The sequence below is a fragment of the Trachypithecus francoisi genome, unplaced genomic scaffold (assembly GCF_009764315.1).
Source record: "Trachypithecus francoisi isolate TF-2019V2 unplaced genomic scaffold, Tfra_2.0 Lachesis_group1, whole genome shotgun sequence".
Taxonomy (NCBI): domain Eukaryota; kingdom Metazoa; phylum Chordata; class Mammalia; order Primates; family Cercopithecidae; genus Trachypithecus; species Trachypithecus francoisi.
Genome location: NW_022681454.1, coordinates 149,198,588 through 149,218,279, shown reverse-complemented (window position 1 = coordinate 149,218,279; position 19,692 = coordinate 149,198,588). Strand labels below are relative to the sequence as shown.

At 32.7% G+C, this 19,692-nt stretch overlaps 1 protein-coding gene across 7 annotated transcripts in view; it reads left to right on the top strand.

The window, feature by feature from the left end:
- FBXW7 (F-box and WD repeat domain containing 7) overlaps positions 1-19,692 on the top strand; it is a 211,960-nt gene that overhangs the window by 140,522 nt on the left and 51,746 nt on the right. Inside the window, exon 4 of one of the 7 annotated variants that reach the window (XM_033215497.1) lies at positions 11,024-11,201. The exons of the other annotated variants lie outside the window; for them this stretch is intronic. Coding sequence (XP_033071388.1) covers positions 11,024-11,201 — 178 coding nt within the window. The remainder of the gene's footprint in view (positions 1-11,023; positions 11,202-19,692) is intronic. 7 annotated transcript variants of the gene reach the window in all.

The following is a 19,692-nucleotide window of genomic DNA, read 5'->3' as shown; positions in this document are numbered from 1 at the left end:
TTTTCTCCTTTAATTGCCTTATCCCCTTATCTTCTGAGTTTGCTTGGAATATAGACAAAAGCACAATTTTAGGAAATCCAAAAGTGAGTTTGATTTTTCCTTTCTTGGTCATATATCGAATGACTTTGGATGTAAATTCAAGCCAAAGTAATATGAAACTTTTAAAAAAGTTTTATTATGAAAATAGAAACTTGCTAAGGCCTCATTTCCATTGAGTATTAAGGTGGGAAATTGTCACCCAAAATTTTGCCATCCTAAAGATGATCACTTACGTTTTCATTTTGAATCACCTGTTATCCTTTCCATTCCTGTTAACATTGTAAAATTAACATTCCACTACGATGACTATAAACCAACTTAGAGCTCCTTGTTTTATAAGATGTTTTGGTTATCCACTGTCACCTGACCAGTCGCCATCAAAGCTTTGTGGATATAACAAATGAGAATTATTTTATTATTTCTCAATGTTCTTACAGGTTTGTAATTTGGGGAGGGCTGATCTGGCCATTGTTAACTCTGGGTGGCAGTCAGATCATGGCTGGAAGTGCAAAAGCAGGGGTCTAGAACAGCTGAGGGCTGACCCAGAAACTCTTTTTCTGTATAGTCTCAGAACATCTCCATGTATTACAGTCTTTTTACCTGGGCTAGTTTGGGCTTCTTCAGAGCATGGTGGCCGGAAGGTACTACTTAGTCAGCACATCAGGACTACCAAGTGAGTGTTCCAGCAAGCTGGAAGCTGAATCTCGTTTTTATGACTTAGCCTGGGAAGTCACATGATACCATTTTTACTATCTCTAACGGTCCAAACAGTCACAAAGGTCTGGCCTGTTGTTAAGGCAAAAGGATATGGCCTCTACCTCTTTGTGAAAGGAGTGTCAGAGTCACATTGCAAGAAGAGCATGCAAGATGGGGGACAGTGTTGTGACTATCTTTGAGAATACAGTTTACTATAGGAGGTCGTAATATCTTTGATGTTATTCCTGTTTCTTTTGTTAAATTTGGACTTCATAAAAACTAGGCACATTAAAACATTCCATATATAATATGTAAATGTCTTATACAATACTTTATTTCAGTCATCTAGAACTCATTTATATCTGACAAACTTACATATCTGAAACACTAACAAAGAAGTGTCTCCAAACAACTAATTTAGGAAGTAACACAACTAAGTTAGGATGTAACATTCTGTGGAATTGGATAGATGATCTGTTACAAAGCACAAGTTTAGGAATTAGACATACCAGGGTTAAAATCTCAACTCCATTACCTGACAACTGTGTTACTTTGGGCAAATTTGTAAACCTTTCTGAGCCTTAGTTTTGTCTGTAACAAGTAGACAAGGATAATGATACCTCAAAGTTTCGTCCTGGTGATTAAGTGATACAAAGCATGATCTACTAGAAACTCTTGTCAGTGTTTAATCCCTTCCCCTCATCATTGTTCCAGTCTGAAACAATGTGTATGTATTTCTAAGCCCTACAGCCGCAGACTTCCTTTATATCTCTTATTGATCTCTGATAGTTTCCTTAGACTTATTTATCTTTCTATCCCAAGATCTTTCTATTACAGGCATACTAAAGAATTGTAGGAATTGAGTTTTGTTTCTTTGTTTTTAATTTTTCTTGATAACCAGTTATTTTACTTATTGTAAAGAATGGAAACTTAGGCTTTCAGCAGCTACAAAAAATAACATTGATGTTTTTCAGAAAAATTACTTTGTTGAATATGTAATATTGACAGCATAAAAGGCCAGTGATACCAACTGTCAGCCCGTCCAAGAATTAAGTTCTAAATATGTATTTTCTGTTGCTTAATCTTACTTTTCTGTACTATAATCCTGTACTTAAATTCTGTGCTGAAGTACTTTCAGTTAATATTAATAAATCCCACATACTTTCATAGCACATTACTGAAAATTATATAAATGAAGTACGGTACTATGTTTATCTTACTCAAAATAAAATATATTGATTTTTATTTATAATTGCATCAGAAACTCAGCAGTGTAGGAAATAATCATTTCCCCCTCCGTATATTTTACTTGTTTAAAGCGCCAGCACTCCTTCAGATTTTTTACATTTCTGTAAGTGTAGCTTTTTATTTTTGTAAGATAAATTTTTTTTTTATAATTTGTTGAACTGTCAGTTTGGTTGAGCCATCTGCATTATAGCTTAATTTTTTAAAGCTGTATAGCAAAACAGTACACACTTACTGTATTTTAGAAGAATTATTAGTATTATTTACTTAGTCCTAATTATTAGTGTAATTAGTATTATAACTCCCTGGCCTGCAGTACTCTTCAGAATTTTTATTAAGAGAAAGAAATTATTGGTGGGTAATGTTTAATTTATTTTAACTGAAAGGCTGATGAACTGTTTATGTTTAAACTGTTTATGTTTGAACTGTTTATGTTTATGGACTTAAGTACTGATATTAAAGAAGTTACTATCTTTCTTACACTTAAATTTTATTTTGAGAATTATGGAAAATTAGGTTGCTTTAAATCATTTACTCTGTCATTACATGAGGCTTTTTGCATGACTGAAATACCTGTAATTACTGTGTCATTTTTGTCATAGTTGACTTAAAGGTGTAACTATAATAATCACGAACTAAATTCTTGGTGAGCAGCTGTGTAAGGCCATTTTAACAGCTGGGGTAACACAGCTCAGCCTGTAAGAGTTAAGCTTAATCATGAGACAGGTTATGTTAAGTCACTGAAGAGTTCATACTGGGCATTTCTGAAATACTTACAAAATTCAGTGAGAGAGTTGGATTTTTGTTTCATCTTAAGTACTTTTTAAAATGCTTAATGAAAGGATGAGGAAAAGTATTTTAACAACTAAAGTTCTAGGCACAAATATAAATAAAATCCAAAGTTTACTCCTTAAAAAAAAAAGTCAAATATACTCTGTATGCTCGTGTTTAGACTACTATAGTCAGTAGGAGAGGAAAAAAATATATAAACACACACATATTATTATAGTATAATATGGAATCAGAAAAATCCTGAGGTTATTTTTCTTGAATTTCATCTTTTAAAAATTTATTTAAAAATCTTTATGCCTGTACCTTTTTTCCAATAAAAATGTTTTCATATTACTATACAAAAACATTTATAGCACAGGCATACATGCCTTTTGTAAAGGAAGTCAGACACAAAAGAAGAAGCAATGCATTTTATTTAGATATATTTTATAAACTGGCTATATTGTTCACTAAACTATAATAAAGGAAAGCTCACCAAATTGAACCTTCTTACAAGAAGGCCATATGCGTAGTATTATTAGAGCTGTAATATACTTATTTTGTGTGTGTGTAAATTTAAGGGGTACTGCATTTTTTTTTACAAGGCTATATTACATAGGTGGTGAAATTTGGGCCTTTAGTGTATCCGTCACCCAAGTAGTAAAATTGTACCCATCTAAGTGATTTCTCATCTCTCAAGATCCTCCCTGCGTGTCACCCTTCTGAGTCTCTTAATATCTATTATTACACACTCCATGTTCATGTGTACACTTTACTTAGCTTTCACTTGTAAGTGAAACGCGGTATTTGACTTTTTGTTTCTGTGTTGTTTCACTTAAAAATCATCTCCAGTTCCATCCATGTTGCTGCAAAAGACATTTCATTCTTTTTTATAGCTGAATGGTATTCCATTTGTGTGTGTGTACACACATATATATGTGGGTTAGTTATCATAGTTGACTTAAAGGTATAACTATAATAATCACACACTACATTCTTGGGCATCTTTAAAATAATGATTTCATTTCTTTTGGGTAGATGCCCAGTAGTGGGATTGCTGGATCAAATGATAGTTCTATTTTTAGTTCTTTGAGAAATCTCCATACTGTTTTCCATAGAGATTGTACTAGTTTGCATTCCCACCAACACTGTATAATCATTTTTTTCCTCCACATCCTCGCCAACATCTATTATTTTTTGTCTTAATAATAATAGCCATTCTGAATGGTGTAAAATGAGATCTCATTTTGGTTTTACTTTGCATTTCTTTGATAATTAATGATGTTGAGCATTTTTTCATGCTTGTTGGCATGAAAAAATATGTATGTCTTCTTTTGAGAAGTATTTATTCATGTTCTTTGCCCACTTTTTAATGAAGTTATTTGGTTTTTGTTGTTGAGTTGCCTGTAAATTCTGGATATCAGCCCCCTGTTGGAAGCATAGTTTGCAAATATTTTCTCCCATTCTGTAGGTTGTCTTTTCACTCTGTTGATTTAGAGATGTAATATACTCTTAAACCTGCGAGGGATTTAATCTCAATCATCTGAGGAGAAGTCAGACCATCTATTTCTATTAATATTTAGCCTCCTTTTTGTAGAAATCTGAAGTATAAACTCCAGGTAATTGTACTGCAAGACATTAAATAGTTAAGGTTCTTGAATCTTGGAGTTTCTGTTGTACCATGGAATGGTTTTGTCATCTGTCAACTTATAATTTATTAGCACTTGTTTTGGTTGGTTTTCTATATTTTACTTTTTAATTTATAATGTATTTTCAGCCAAATTTTTTGAAATAACTGGAATATAAAACAGCTTAAATGTCTAACATTGAGATGTTGATTCCATAAATCAGAGCAGTTACAATACCTTATATAATCTAGTATTCTAGCATTTTTATTTTGAAAATGCTACATATCTGTGTATATAGGCATGTACATGCAATGCTTTTATTTTGCAAATGTCCAATTATCAGGTCACATTTTTATAACACTTGTGTATGTTGTATGTGCTGCTTCAGAACCCAAGCATATTTCTCTTAGTTAGGGACTGTCCTTGTTGCCCAAATAAAGAAAATTAGCAGGGAAGTGCAGTGTGCTATCCATTGAATGTTTACATATATATAATGTCTCAAATACATTGTAATTGGAAGTTGTAATCTGAGTGAGCACTTTGAGCATGTAAATAAATATCTTTTAGAACATGTTTAGTAATCATTTTAAATGTGATTTTCATCTTAAAGAACTTTTATTTATTGACATACCTTTTGTGAATACTAAAACTTAAAAAAAAAAAAAAAAAAACTAAAACTTTAAAAGGTATACTGGCCAGGCATGGTGGCTCACGCCTGTAATCCCAGCACTTTGGGAGTCCAGGGCGGGCGGATCACAAGGTCAGGAGTTCGAGACCAGCCTGGCCAACATAGTAAAACTCTGTCTCTACTAAAAATACAAAAATTATCTGGGTGTGGTGGCAGGCACCTGTAATCCCGCTACTCTGGAGGCTGAGGCAGGAGAATTGCTTGAACCTGGGAGGCGGAGGTTGTAGCAAGCCGAGATTGTAACACTGCACTCCATCCAGCCTGGGCAACAGAGCAAGACTCAGTCTCAAAAAAAAAAAAAAAGTATGCCATATTTTTTTCTTTGATGCCCTATCTAATTGTATTTATGTTTCTGCATTTAAAGTAATATGTTGCTTGCTGGATTTTTTTTTTTACAGTTATTGCTTAAATACAAGCTTGATAGTTAATTTATCATTAAGCAGAGGATTTAATTTCTTGATTTCTGATTGTTTTCCTCCATGTTTAAATTGTTCCGTCTTCAACCTTGAATTGCTTTCATTCGTGAATTGCTTGGTAGGGAAATACTTGAACACTCTGATATCTATGATGTTAGGAAGACTAAAAACTGATTTGTTAGAGAAAATAATCTGCCTTACTCTGTATCTGTGAATAAATGTGTATACTTGATAATACCGTATTATCTGATCAGAAGGATTTTTATTCTGATTTATTGCACTTTAGTAATGGTATACTTTTTAGCATGTGGGACTTTCTGTTTCTACAACAGAGAAAGTCACTTGTTGCCTGAATTCACAGAAGCAGTGAATAATACTGAATTCAAATAACATATGTTGATATTCTTCCTGTGGAAGTTTTTGAGGTAAGACTTTGAAAACTCTTGGTATAAAGTCAATTTGAATTTGCAGGGAGATTTACATCTTCTGAGTGATTTGTTTTAGCTGATTCAGGAATAATATATGAAAAATGGAAAATCTTTGTGCTGCTCATATGCTCTAGCTTTGGTCAGGAGCAGTTAAATTTCTAGCCTTTTGTATAATACTGAATGAAAGAAAAGAGAATTGGAGTGCTTGGAGTTGTAATGCATTTTACAGATACAGTATTGGTGATATTTTGTTACATGTAACATTTATATATAATTGTTTTTGCGGATGTAAATTTTTAGAAGAAAGAAAATCAGGAAGTGATAAGTGGGCAAAAATAAGTTACCTTATATAAAGATCTTTTCTTTACTACAAGTTTCCTAATATTTAGCCTGTCTTGGATGAACAGTGATATCTGGAATCTTAAAATGCCAAGACACTATGGCTAAGATACTACAGCTTCATTTTTTGGCAAAAATTTTGACGGAATTATAGAAGTCTTTCTGAAACTTACAGTTAATATGTTTTAAAATATTCTTTTCCAAAGTTATTGTAGATGGATTTTAGAATCTCTGCTTTATTTCCTGGTGATTTTAAAATTGGAAATGTTATCTACAAAGCTCTGCGTGATTTTTGATTCCATTAATAGTAGTAGTGATCATAATGGCAGTTTAATTAACACTATCGAACACTTACTAGATGTGAGGCATTATTCTGTATACTTATATCAACTAATTTTTAATCCTCACAACAGTCCTATGAGGTAGGTACTGCCTAGGTGAAATTGAGAGACAAAGGAATTAAATTAAGGTCATACCTGGTAAAGCCAGGATTTGGACTAAGTCAGTTTGGTTCTGGAGTCCATGCTCCTACCTGCCATATTGTACTGCCTTGTTATTTGTGGCATCATCTTTAAAAGAGCTTGTCTGTTTTTAAGAGTCTCAATTTGGGTAGTATTAAAGAGTATCTTAAATGTTTTTAAGAGTAGAATTGAGACTCAGACTTTATCTTTTCTTGAACACATGGAATTAGCTACATTTTGAAGTATTAACCAACTGTTCTTATATACCTTGTCTATGATTTCCCTCACTTATTAGGGTTTTTGTCTATATTCGAAGGTTTGATATTTTGAGTGTTTCGTGTTGATTGGGAATATCGCTTTAGAAGTACTGTTACTTGAATCCTCCAAAAAAATGAAACTTGTAGTATATATATTTGGAAATTAGTACTCACTTTGCCCAATCATTGATAATGTCTTCTTTTTCCAAAAATATATCATGACAAACACATGATTCTGTTACAGTGTTTGGTTTGCCACAGTTGCAATGCCCTGTATTATCCAGTTGAGGGCAGCTATTTACTGATTTTTATTAAAAAAAAAAAAAAGTTGAATTAGGATGTCATCCCTTTGAGCTTACCAAAACTTGGTATCCACTAAAAAACTCAACATTTGAGGTACAAACTGCCTTAATTATGTTCACTTATGTTTTGTTTCTGTTGTCATTGTAAATTATTTCATGAGAATAGCCTAGTTTTACTTCTTAATAACTTTTGGTCTCTTAGAAACTAGAATCTGTTGATTTTAGTTTTAATTTTCCCAGTTTTAAAAATTTTTAATTCTAAATCTTTTTCCCCCCCTTAGGATCAGACTCAGTGAGATTAGGGATTTTTCTTATCTTTAAAATGTCTGCATGTAAATACATGTGACTTTAGAGTTCCTTGAGGGCTTTTAAATGTAAAAGTGAAAACTTATAATATTCAATACATTATCTTTATTAACCAGTGGAATAACCACTGATTGTTAACTAGATCTTTGATTCATTTTTCCAAATGCCAAATGAAGGTGTTAAACTTGTAGAATATATCACCCTCTTCTAGTTTTTCTGCACTGGAGTATCACACTGTTAATATTGTATCTTCTGTGTAGTTCAGGAAAAGAAATTCAGAGGGGTTAATTATCCAATTGATTTCAAAGATACTGCTGAGACAGAATTGTTTTGAAAATAATCTCAGACTACAGAAAACTGTTGTAGTATTAACAAAATAGGTAGTGTTAGTAACTGAGATAGGGATATTCCATGGGAACTACTTTAGCAAAAGGGATTGTCTAATGAGAGAAGGACAAAATATGACATGTTTCACAAACAAAATAATTAGTCTTATTTTGGAAAATAAAGTGAGCATCTGAGGAGATGCTAAGAGTAGCATGAACCTAGTAATCATTCTGCAAGTTGTCTCGTAGGACTGTAGACGTGGTATCTTGGATATCATTGTCACTTTTTTTCTACTACCAATTTATAGGTTTCCAACACTCTCATACTATCTCTTCTCTCTCCTAACCTTAGATCTCTCGAAGTTTTTTTGGTGATGATTGTTCCATTTTCAGTCATTTACTTTTTTGTTTAAAAACGTTTAAAATTTATGGTTAAATATCCATAACATAAAATTTAATATTTTAACCATGTTTAAGTATACAATTCAGTGGCATTAAATATATTTACATTGTTATACAACCATTACCACTATCCATCTTCAGAATATTTTCATTTTCTCCTACTGAAACTCCGTGCCAACTAAACACTAACTCTCATTTCCCCCCTCCCTGCCTCAGACAACCACCATTCTATTTTCTATCTATATGAATTTAAGTATTCCAAGTACCTTATATAAGTGGATCATACACTATTCTTTTTTGACTGACTTATTTTACTTAGTATAAAACTTCACCTCTATTCTTAACCGTTTAACAGAATATATAGCCTACCCATTCCTCATGCTATCCTTATGAGGCATAATTATAACAAGCTTAACCTGCCTACGACAGACAGCCCTAAAAATCACTCATTGCATACTCCTCTGTAAGCCACATAGCCCTAGTAATTATAGCTTCCGCATTCAAACCTCCTGAAGCTTCACTGGCGCAATCATCCTTATAATCGCCCATGGACTCACTTCTTCCATACTGTTTTGCCTAGCAAACTCAAATTATGAACGAACTCATAGTCGCATCATAATACTTTCCCGAGGGCTCCAGACTCTACTTCCATTAATAGCCTTCTGGTGATTTGCAGCAAATCTTACCAATCTTGCTTTACCCCCTACTATTAACCTAATAGGTTCATGCATGTTGTAGCGTATGTCAGAATTTCCTTCTTTTTCAGAGCTGAATAATGTTCCCTTGTTTGTATATGTCACATTTTGTTTATTCATCCATCAATTGAGACTTGAGTTGCTTCTACCTTTTGGCTATTGTTAATAATGCTGCTATAAGCATGTGTATACAGGTATCTGTTCAAGTCTCTGCTTTTAATTATTTAGGGTATATACTCAGAAATGGAAATGCTGCATCATGTGCTGATTTTATGTTTAATTTGTTGAGGAACTGCCACACTATTTTCCACAGCAGCTACGTTCATTTCACATTGCCACGAAGGATGCACAAGGGTTTTGATATCCCCACATCCTAGCCCGTGCTTGTTGTTTACTGTTTTGTTTTGTTTTAAAACCATCCTAATGGATATGAAGTGGTAACACATTGTGGCTTTGATTTACATTTCCCTAATTAGTGATGTTGAGCATCTTTTCATGTGCCTGTGACCCATTTACATATCTTTGGAGAAATCTGTTTTTGTGTAGCATTGATGCCAATGATTTTGCATTTTTAACTACATTTTAAATTGTGGTTTAAGAGAAAGGTCTACTAGTAGGAATGGCACTATTTCGTGTGTATGGATTGCCTTCCCAGCAGCCTGCTTTAATACTTAGCGATGCCAATCTTTCCAAAGTCAAAAAGAAATCACCTATTTCTAACTTTCTCCTTTCAAATCTTCTCTTGTCTCCGTCAAAATTCCTGCTGTAAAACTCCGTAAAAGCTTGGTAGTTAAAAGTTGGAAGGAGAGTTAACTGGAGCTGACTGGCTGTTGGAAGAAGAAATATAGAATGGAAAGAGAATAGTTGACTGAGCACTGTGGACGTTTAGTTCACAATTATTATCTACTATCTATTAGAAATATGGATTATAGTATAAAGATTAATTAACACTTGCACAAGTGGTTAATTTAGGGAAATATTTGAGATAATGCTGGTAAGTTTAGTTTGGCACCACTTCAAGGAGAACCTTCATCTCCAGACTTTATCTTAGGCCTTGGAGAACCGTTGAAGGTTCCTGAGGAGTAAATGGCACACCGCATCCCCTCTCTGTGTTTTAGGAAGATTTATCTGACCATACTATGAAGGAGAAACTAGGCACTAGGGATTTGCAATGGACCGGCTAGTTACTCTCCATTTTACTATAATTACTTCCCATCATAGATTACTTTGTAAATAAATACACTTTTTACATATCTTTAATCAACTGGGCGACTGTTACACTTTCAAGTATAATTAATAAGTTTTTCAGAATTAAAGAGATTGACAATTGAAAACTCTAGTACGAAGATTAATCTGAAGTGTGTATTAACAGCCATTAGAGAACCAGAGTGTACAGTATTTAATGTCTAGTGAGTATGAGATAAAGAATGGTGTGTATGGAAAAGGGAAAGAGAGCACACACTTGAAAATAGTGCTTATTATAATATATCTAAGGTAGAACAAACATGTGTGGGTTTTTTTTAACCATACGTAAACACCATCCTTAAATTTGAAACACAATTCAAAACATTCCTAAAATATTAATGCTGACGTTTGGATAAGGAAGACTTAATAGATACTCAGGATACAATGTTTGTTTTTTTTTATTTTTTTAAGCAAAAGTTTACTTTCACTTTCTAGGAAACACTCTTAGGTTAGTTAGTTGGAGAAATATTAAAAGGGACCTTACAGCATAGCCCTGCTTTGGTTGTGTTCACATTACTGACTTTGTATGAGAGGTTCACCAGCTGTTTGACTGGCAGGAGCAGGAGCTTTCACTTCAGTAGTTTATAATTCCTGGCTATTCTAGGATAGTTTGCACTTCACCAAGCCTCAGACAGGTCAGGACATTTGGTAGGAGAAGGTTGAAAGACAAAAGCAGCAGGCCTTGGGTTCTCAGCCTTTTTAAAAACTATTAATAAATATTTATTTTTTAAATTTAGTGGTTAGAGCTTTACTTAGTAATGTGCCTGTATTACATGTAGAGAGTATTCGTCAACCAAGAGGAGTTTTAAAATGTCAAAACCGGGAAAAGCTACTCTAAACCATGGCTTGGTTCCTGTTGATCTTAAAAGTGCAAAAGAGCCTCTACCACATCAAACTGTGATGAAGATATTTAGCATTAGCATCATTGCCCAAGGCCTCCCTTTTTGTCGAAGACGGGTAAGTCTCACACATTTGAAAAATATGAATGTTTATTTAAATGAAGTACTTTGGCCTCTTTCAGTGAAGAGATGCCTCAAATTTCAATTGATATTTAAAATTAAAACTGTCAATGCATTATGTAGCCAGTAAACACTTATATAAGTGATAGTTTTATAATATGATATAGAGCCTAGAAGATAGGGTTACCCAGTTCACCTTTTTGTCTCATTTATTTTTCATGAAATTAGAATCCTGCAGATTTATCTAAAATTAGTAAATGTAAAAAGGTATGTTTTGAAATACGTTGACAAATATTAACACTATAAATTTGTAGTTTTTATTTTGCGTGAAAGACAAAAAGTTGATGGTATTCTCCTTATACATGGGAAAAATAGCTGAAATTTCATTCGTTAAAAGATATTCCAAATCTAGGCTTCTTTGGCCTCTTAAGCTGTATTTTTTTTTAATTGCTATTCCTTACATTTGAACTTAATAGGAACACTACTTTTTGCTGTTATATAAAATAAAAATAGCATGCTATTGTGTGGCAGTCATGATATGGTTTATATATAGACAATCCTGAACTCACAAACATTTTGTAGAACTTGTATGGTCTATTGGATGTTTCTCAGGATTACGTACTCCTCTCCCCCAGTCAATAAGTTTTAACCCTGTTAACATGAGCAATTTTTTGTATTTCCTGAGTTAACTGAAATTGCCAGTTTCATATTATTTATTAGAGTAACACATTTTTAGATCTAACATAGGTTTATTAGCCTGAAACAAACAAACAAACCACTGCTTGGGATTAAATGACTGTATTTGTGTATATCAACACTGTTAGGGTTCTATCTTTTTGTGCGTTCCTTAAAGTTTTATTTTGTTTTTAATCGATACATAATTGTATTGTACTTTTTCTTTTAGCTAAAGGGAAATATTCTATTAAATAGAATAATCCATAACACTGGAAGAATATTTTTCCTCCTTAATAAAGAGAAACTTCTATTTGCTGGAACTTAACCTTCATAAAAACACATTTTCTAATTAGCTTAGTTCTTTTTGAGTAGTTTCCACTTCTACTCCAAACAAGTGGCAGCCATGTTGGAAAACTTTTGCACGAGGTTAAAATGTAATACAATTTAAACATCGAAAACAGAATGCAAATATCCCCAGCACCCTCTTGTTTCTTTTGTACTTTACTGTTTTAAGAAAGTGTTTCTTTTATTTTGTCTGCTTTCACCTTGTCATTTTAATAGCTTCTTCTGAATGAGGTCACTGCTCTGATTTGAGCATTTTACAGAGGCCTCTAATAGCTTTAAAGTCACTAATTATCTTATAGCTCTATAAAACAAAATACCAATAAAATAAATTTAAAAATTGAGAAAAAGAAGTGTAGGGCTTTTTAAAATTAAAGGGTTAAGATGTTAATCATCAAGTTAATTTTCTTTTTATTGAATATTTTTAATAAACTTAAATACATATGGGAGATTACCTCATTATGTTACAGTATATATTTCCTGTCTTTGTCTTCTAACATAGACATTAAGTTTAAAAGGCATAGGAGAAGATTCTGTAAGATAAATTAATAGAGAACTGTAAGGCTTCCCTGAGGGCTTTCTGGGGTCACTATTTAATTTGACTTTTCTAGGTTACTGTGTTATGTTAAATTATAGTTATAGCCTTGCAGTTACAATTGCAGAATAAAACTAAATATTAAAAATGAAATTCATACTAAAAATTTTTAGAAGATATTTAAAAAACAAAATGAACACATTGAAGTTTAGCTTGCCTGCCAATAATTTACTATTGCATAACTCATTGACTCTGACTACTAGAAATATTAGAGGGATTGTGAAATTATATCCTTTCTTTCCTTTTTGCAAATGGTTAGTTGATTTACATTTTCTTTGTTACTTTCACATTTTTCTTTATTAGAAATTTTAAAGATTTTTAAATATGTTATAATTAATAATATTTTGTACCTGACATATTGTATGGCTTTTACATTGGGTAGTTTTACTTTCTTTCAAGCAGATTGCTATACACATTGACAGCAAAGCACACAAAGCAAACACTCTTCTGTATTTTGCAGACCACTTTTTTCCTTCCAAGTCGTGAGCTGAATGTAATCTATAGTTATTGCTTATGATACTATATGCAGTCTTGATCTATTAGGATTTGAAAACATGGTATTCTCCTTCCAGTCATCATAGATACTGAATCAAGTTAATGTTTGCACAGTTAATATTTTGCACAAAATAAAAAAAAGTTTGAAAATAGTGGAAAAAGTTTTAAGATAGTAATAACTATAATTTCAATTTATATCTCTTCAAATATTTTCAGGAAATTAATTTACCTTACTATTAAGTGTAATATTAGTACTGGTAGTTAATGTATTATGTAAATTATTCTAGTTGCTTATTTGAGATAATTTATAAGCATTGGATTTAATACTAACAACAGTAAATAAATAGCAACTAGCTATTAATCATTTACCTTCAAATGAAAATATTTTTAGGCCAGGCATGGTGGGTCATGCCTGTAATCCCGACACTTTGGGAGGCCATGGTCGGAGGATTTCTTGAACCCAGGAGTTCGAGGTTACAGTGAGCTGTGATGGCACCACTGCACTCCAGCTTGAGTGACAGAGACCTTGCTTCTGAATAAAAGCTAAAATTAGAAGAGAGAAAGAAAAAATGTTTTTAGTCTTAAAGTCCTCATAATTTGTTCATGTTTTCTCAGATTTTCCTGGTCATAAGTATCAACTCAATACTTACTAAAAATAAGTTCTGCAGGTATTTCTTAGTATCAGAAAAATTTGGGAATATAATTTTTAACTAAAAAAAGCCTTGGTTGTCTTTTAAGGGAAGAGAAGTTTTACAGGAAAAAAATTATTTTACCTATAAATTAACTAGGTAAAGATATTTAAAATAACTAGTTATTTTATAGGTTATAGAAAAATAACTTTTTTATTTGAAATTAGAATTCCTAATTATAGTAATGTTATATTTCTTAAATCCTAAAATGCATTATTTTTTCACATTATAAGCATATATGAAATAAGGATACATCTTGATGGCACTAGATAGCTTAGCTAGCAACATTTTTTTCTTTCTAGTAATAAGAGAAATATTAAGATGCATCTTACATCTAATAATTGCATGGTTTTTTGTTTTGCTTTTTTCAAGACACTGTCTTACTCTGTCTCCCAGACTGGAGTGTAGTGGCGCCATCTCGGCTCACTGCAGCCTTCACCTTCTGGGCGTAAGAGATCCTCTCACCTCAGCCTCCCAAGTAGCTGGGACTACAGGCACACGCCACTGCACCTGGCTAATTTTTGTATTTTTGTAGAGATGGGGTTTCACCATGTTGCCCAGGCTGGTCTTGAACTCCTGGACTCAAACGTTTTATCTGCTTGCCTCAGCCTCCCAAGTGCTGGGACTACAGGCATGAGCCACCATGCCCGGCATAATGATTGTATGTTGAAAGAAAATGGACTTTTAGTGTGTAAATTTCATCTCTTGACTCATTTTGTTTTTGTTTGGAGCACTTTTAAGCATTTAGAATACTCTCTTAAAATTATTCTTCAGTGTTACTATTTTAGTAGAAATTTCCAAATGACATGCGATTGTTGGTTTATTTGGGACTTAAATATATCAGGTTTGACTGTGCTGGTTTACAGACAAATATTGTATTTAGAGGGCCTCATATATTCTTGAGTTTGTGTAGCATAGGCAGCAGCAACACAAGAGAGAATGGGCTAGAGCTTTGGTGGAAAGGGTGGAGCGCAGATAAGGGACAAGGATTTATGCATCTGAGACCCAGGAACTCAGGAAGTAGTGAGATAAACAACTGATGTTTCCAGTAGTTGAAAACAATTTCATAGTGATTATATTCTGTATCAAATTATATTCCAAATACCGTACTTAAAATTATTTTTCTTTAAAATAAAAATAGAAATAAAAGTAGAATATTTGTGTGTCATTTGAAAAAGTATTACAATCACATCTTATGTATCGTCATCTTAAATCAGGAGTCCATATGCTTTTTCTGCAAAGGGCCAGTAAATATTTTAGGCTTTGTGGACTGTGTAGTTGGCCTCTGTTGCACTCAGCTCTCTCTGCCTTTCTATCATGAAAGCAGCCACAGACAGTACTTAAACAAATAGGCAGGACTGTGTTTTAATAAAATGTTATTTATAAAAACAATGAAAAACAGGTTTTTACTGTTAAAACAGTACTGTAGTAAATTTTCTTTTGCATACCGCTTTTTGCTTATGTATTAAGTTTCATTTTATGGTGAGTTTTTAGAATGGGGTTCTGGAGCTTTAAGCCATTACTTTCTTTTATAAGACTCATTTTCTCTAATTCTTTTGTGTTTGTGGGAGGAAGAATTTTATTTTTGTGTATCTAATTACTCTAAATTAATTAATTAATTAATTTGTTTATTTATTTATATTTTTATTTTGAGACAGAGTCTCACGCTGTCTCCCAGGCTGGTACAATGTCAGCTCACTGCAACCTTCTCCTTCCAGGTTCAAGCGATTATCCTGCTGCAGCCTCCTGAGTAGTGGTGACTATAGGTGCCTACCACCACGCCCAGCTAATTTTTTTTTTTTTTTCTTTTTGGTATTTTTAGTAGAGATGGGGTTTCACCATATTGGCCAGGCTGGTCTCGAACTCCTGACCGCAGTTGATCCACCTACCTCGGTCTCCCAGAGGGCTGGGATTAGAGGCAGAGCCACCGTGCCTGGCCTAATCACTAGAATTTTAACATACTGCTTTTTATTACTTATCTTCTAAATGTATGGTATAATAATGGTATTGATGATTTCTATCATTTTAAGAGCCAACTATGTATTCTAGGTACTCCTCAGCTACTTTTTATATTTTAATTTATTTAATCCTTAAATAGTTTAAATGTTAATGAAACAATGTAAGTTTTATCTCCATTCAGTAGATGAGAAAACTGAGGCTCAGACAAGTTAATAACTCTCCCAGTTTTCCAGGCAGTTCGTAACGCTTGTATTTAATCTCAGGACTCTCTAATGCTGCAGGTACTGGCTGTTCTTTTACTATGCTCTGTAACATATACATTTTTTTTCCTTATGAACTTAACACTTTTCAACTATTATTAGTATTTTGTAGGGTTAGTCTGAGGGCCTATTGCTGTTGACATTGTTTCTATGAGAATACAAAGTTTCAAACAATTGACTTACAAATAATTTTTGTAGCACGGTCCCTTTATAAATTTAAAATTTTTTGTGTAATCTCTTTTAAGTTTTTTTTGTTTGTTTGTTTGTTTACTTATAAAGTTATCCCACAGATTATGTAACAGTTTTAGTCATGAAAAAACTGGAAATACTCAGACCGTATGCATGTTTGTCCTGTGTCTTTTTGTAAACTGAGGGGTGATACTTCAGGGTCTGGGGTCAGGCAACTGAGAACAGGGTACCTAACAGGTGACTATCCTCAAAAGACAATGCAGTACCATTCTCATCAGTTAATCAATTAGTATGTTTGACAATTATGACCAAAAAAAAACCACAGCACCTCTCATAGCACCTCTCAGCAATACTGTGTTAGGTTCAGGTTTTTCTTCATTGTTCAGTTGTTCATGATAATAGTCAAGCCTGCATTCAAAATTTTCATCTTCTCATTCAGACATAACCTTATTTGTTGTTTTTGTATGTATAAACTTCAGTTAGTTCAAAGGGTGTATAATTTTAATCTATTATTCTCCTGTAGTAGACTGTTGAGTTCGTTAGAACTTTTCAGCAAGGTCTGCTAGGATTATTAAACAGTTGTGCTGCTTTTGTTTCAGAAAATAACATCTCTAATTATTCTACAATAAAATTTTCATTAATATGAAGATTTTGTACATACCCAGAACACTGACCATCATAAGCTCTGTTGGTAAAGCAAATTTGGGAATTATTACCCTCTCAAATTTGGTAATTTAATATCCTCCAAAGTCTGAGTTCAATGGCTATATAATGAATTTTTATTTCCCTCCAATATTTAATATATTTTACTTCTCTTCATAAAACTGTTAGACATGTTAAATATATAATGTAGAAAAGACACTTGTCATTACAGTTTCCTAAATTATTAGTAATCTCACTGGTCAGAAATAACCACAATAAGGATTTTAAGCATATAATTTTTAAAACAAAACTGTCACCTTAATTCATTTTTAATATACTGCTAGTATTTTCCCATGGCTGTAAGTATTCAAAAGCCATATAAATATATCATATTTTTCACTGTTGTTGATTTAGATTGTGACCTACTTTGAACATTGTTATACACAAATTTAACCACGTCACTGTACACAGATTTCTAGAAGTAGTTTTATTGGGTCAAGGAGTATGAACTTCCTTAAATTCTTGAAAAATATTATTAAGTTTTTTCAGAAAAAATTGTATCAGTTCAAAAACAACATGATGTTTCTAATGTTACAAGACAAATTATATTTTAAAGAACATTTATTCTTATGGCAAAGTTCTGTGGACTTTACTTAGCTGATACTGTATCATTATACTTCCATGTTTGTTTTTCTAGGTTTTCTATGAACTGAATTTTCATTTTGAGAAAATAACAATATGTGCTTTTACTTAAGGCCTCATAAGGAAAATATATCAATTGATTAAAAAATTATTTGTCACTCATAGTGATTTTATTTTTTATTCTTATAGGAGATAATATTTGCCATAGACTTGTCACCTATATTATTTTCAACTGTAATTTTCTTCAATTCTTCTCATGGTTTTCAAACTGTGATCTGTGTTTTTATCTAAATAGATGACCCACATGTATGATTTGATAATTTATTATTGATTCAACATATTTTTTTATATGGCAAGTCCTCTTATGGTTGTCTCAGTTTTTGTCACATTAGATTATACTTTTACATTTCTGAATTTTAGCGTGGTATCTTTACAGTGTAAGTGACAACCTCTCCCAAAGTATATAGCTATTAATAATCTCTACTGTAAGAGTACTTCTCATGCTAGCAGGAGCAGCTGCCAGAAATACTTGCTTGTTTCATATAGCACTGTTACTTAGCATTACATTTCTGTCATAGCTTTGTCATTTAGCCCCAATCCTGGTTTGCCTTAAAAACAAAACAAAACAAAATTCTAGTCTAGCTATGATTAATTCTCATTTAAAATAGTTGTAGCAAGTCTCCTCTTCTAAAATGCCTTGATCACTAAAAGGAATTTCATGAAACTCAACATCACTTTCATAGAACTCTTAGCCAAGTAAAAATATATTGATACCTCCTTAACATACAGAAATGTAAAACCTTTTAAAAGCCAGCATACCCTCCTCTCCTGTAAGTAGTCTATTTGGTATCTACTGGTTACATTTGTGCCTCTGTTTTTCTACATCCTTTCCATGACCTCATGGTCCAGCTTACCTCTCTCTTGAAACCTCCCTTCTGGCACTGATTTCATCCACTGTTGTCCTCATCCATTAAATGAAACATATTGCAATTATTGCTGTTATCTTTGGTCCCTAGGCATACTACATGGGCTGCTCAATGATGTTGTATGACAACTTAGTATAGATACCTTGTTGGTTAGGTTACAAACTCTTACAATTCAGAGGTTATTTTTAATACCTTTTTATGCTTCCAGAGATATTTAGGAGAAAGTTAGTATAAATATTTGTATGGCTGATTCATTGAAGTGTCTGTTAAACTTGGAAAAATCTTTAAGGAATTTTTGTGCTGTAAGAATGTGGCATGTTTTTGTTTACTAAATGTTTTTAAATGACTGTGCAGCTGTGATTTTGAATATTTCATTTTCTAAATTTAACGAAACTCAGATACAGTTTGACACTTAATTTTAAAAGTAATTACTGCTTACTAATTTTGAAAATGAAAAAGAAACACACACGGTATAGTCATTTAGGTGGTACTTTTTGGCAGTCTAGATTAGCTCCTAAATATCAGAAAATGCTAAAATAGAGAAAAAATATATAGTACTTTGAAGAGAAGAAAGAATAGGGTGGTGGTAGGAACAATTTTATAGAGGGAATTTGATAGGGTACCTGTTTTGTGGTGGGGATTTTTTTATTTTGTTTTTGTTTGTTTCTTTGTTTGAGTGAGGAAACTGAAGTGTGGCTTTCTAAGCTTCTCTTCCTTGCATATATCTTCCATTGGTACTTGGAGAATATAAGCATTTCCAGATCCTTTGATTTTTTTATAGTCACTACTTACTTTATCAATAAAGGCTTTAACTACTGTTAATTACCACATATCAGACCATTCTATTTCATTCTATTCTTTGGTCTTTTTCTCTTTAAGACTGTTTCACACATCATGCATCAATATGAGTAAGCAATGTAATTGTCAGTTTTCTTTGCATTCTCTGTGTTGTGCCAGCCACCCGCTATAAATAAGATGATGATCCCCCATGCCCATGCACAAATGAAAAGTCACAGTGATAAAACTAGAAACAAACCATTATAGTACAAAATAATAATTGCTTAAATGGATCTAC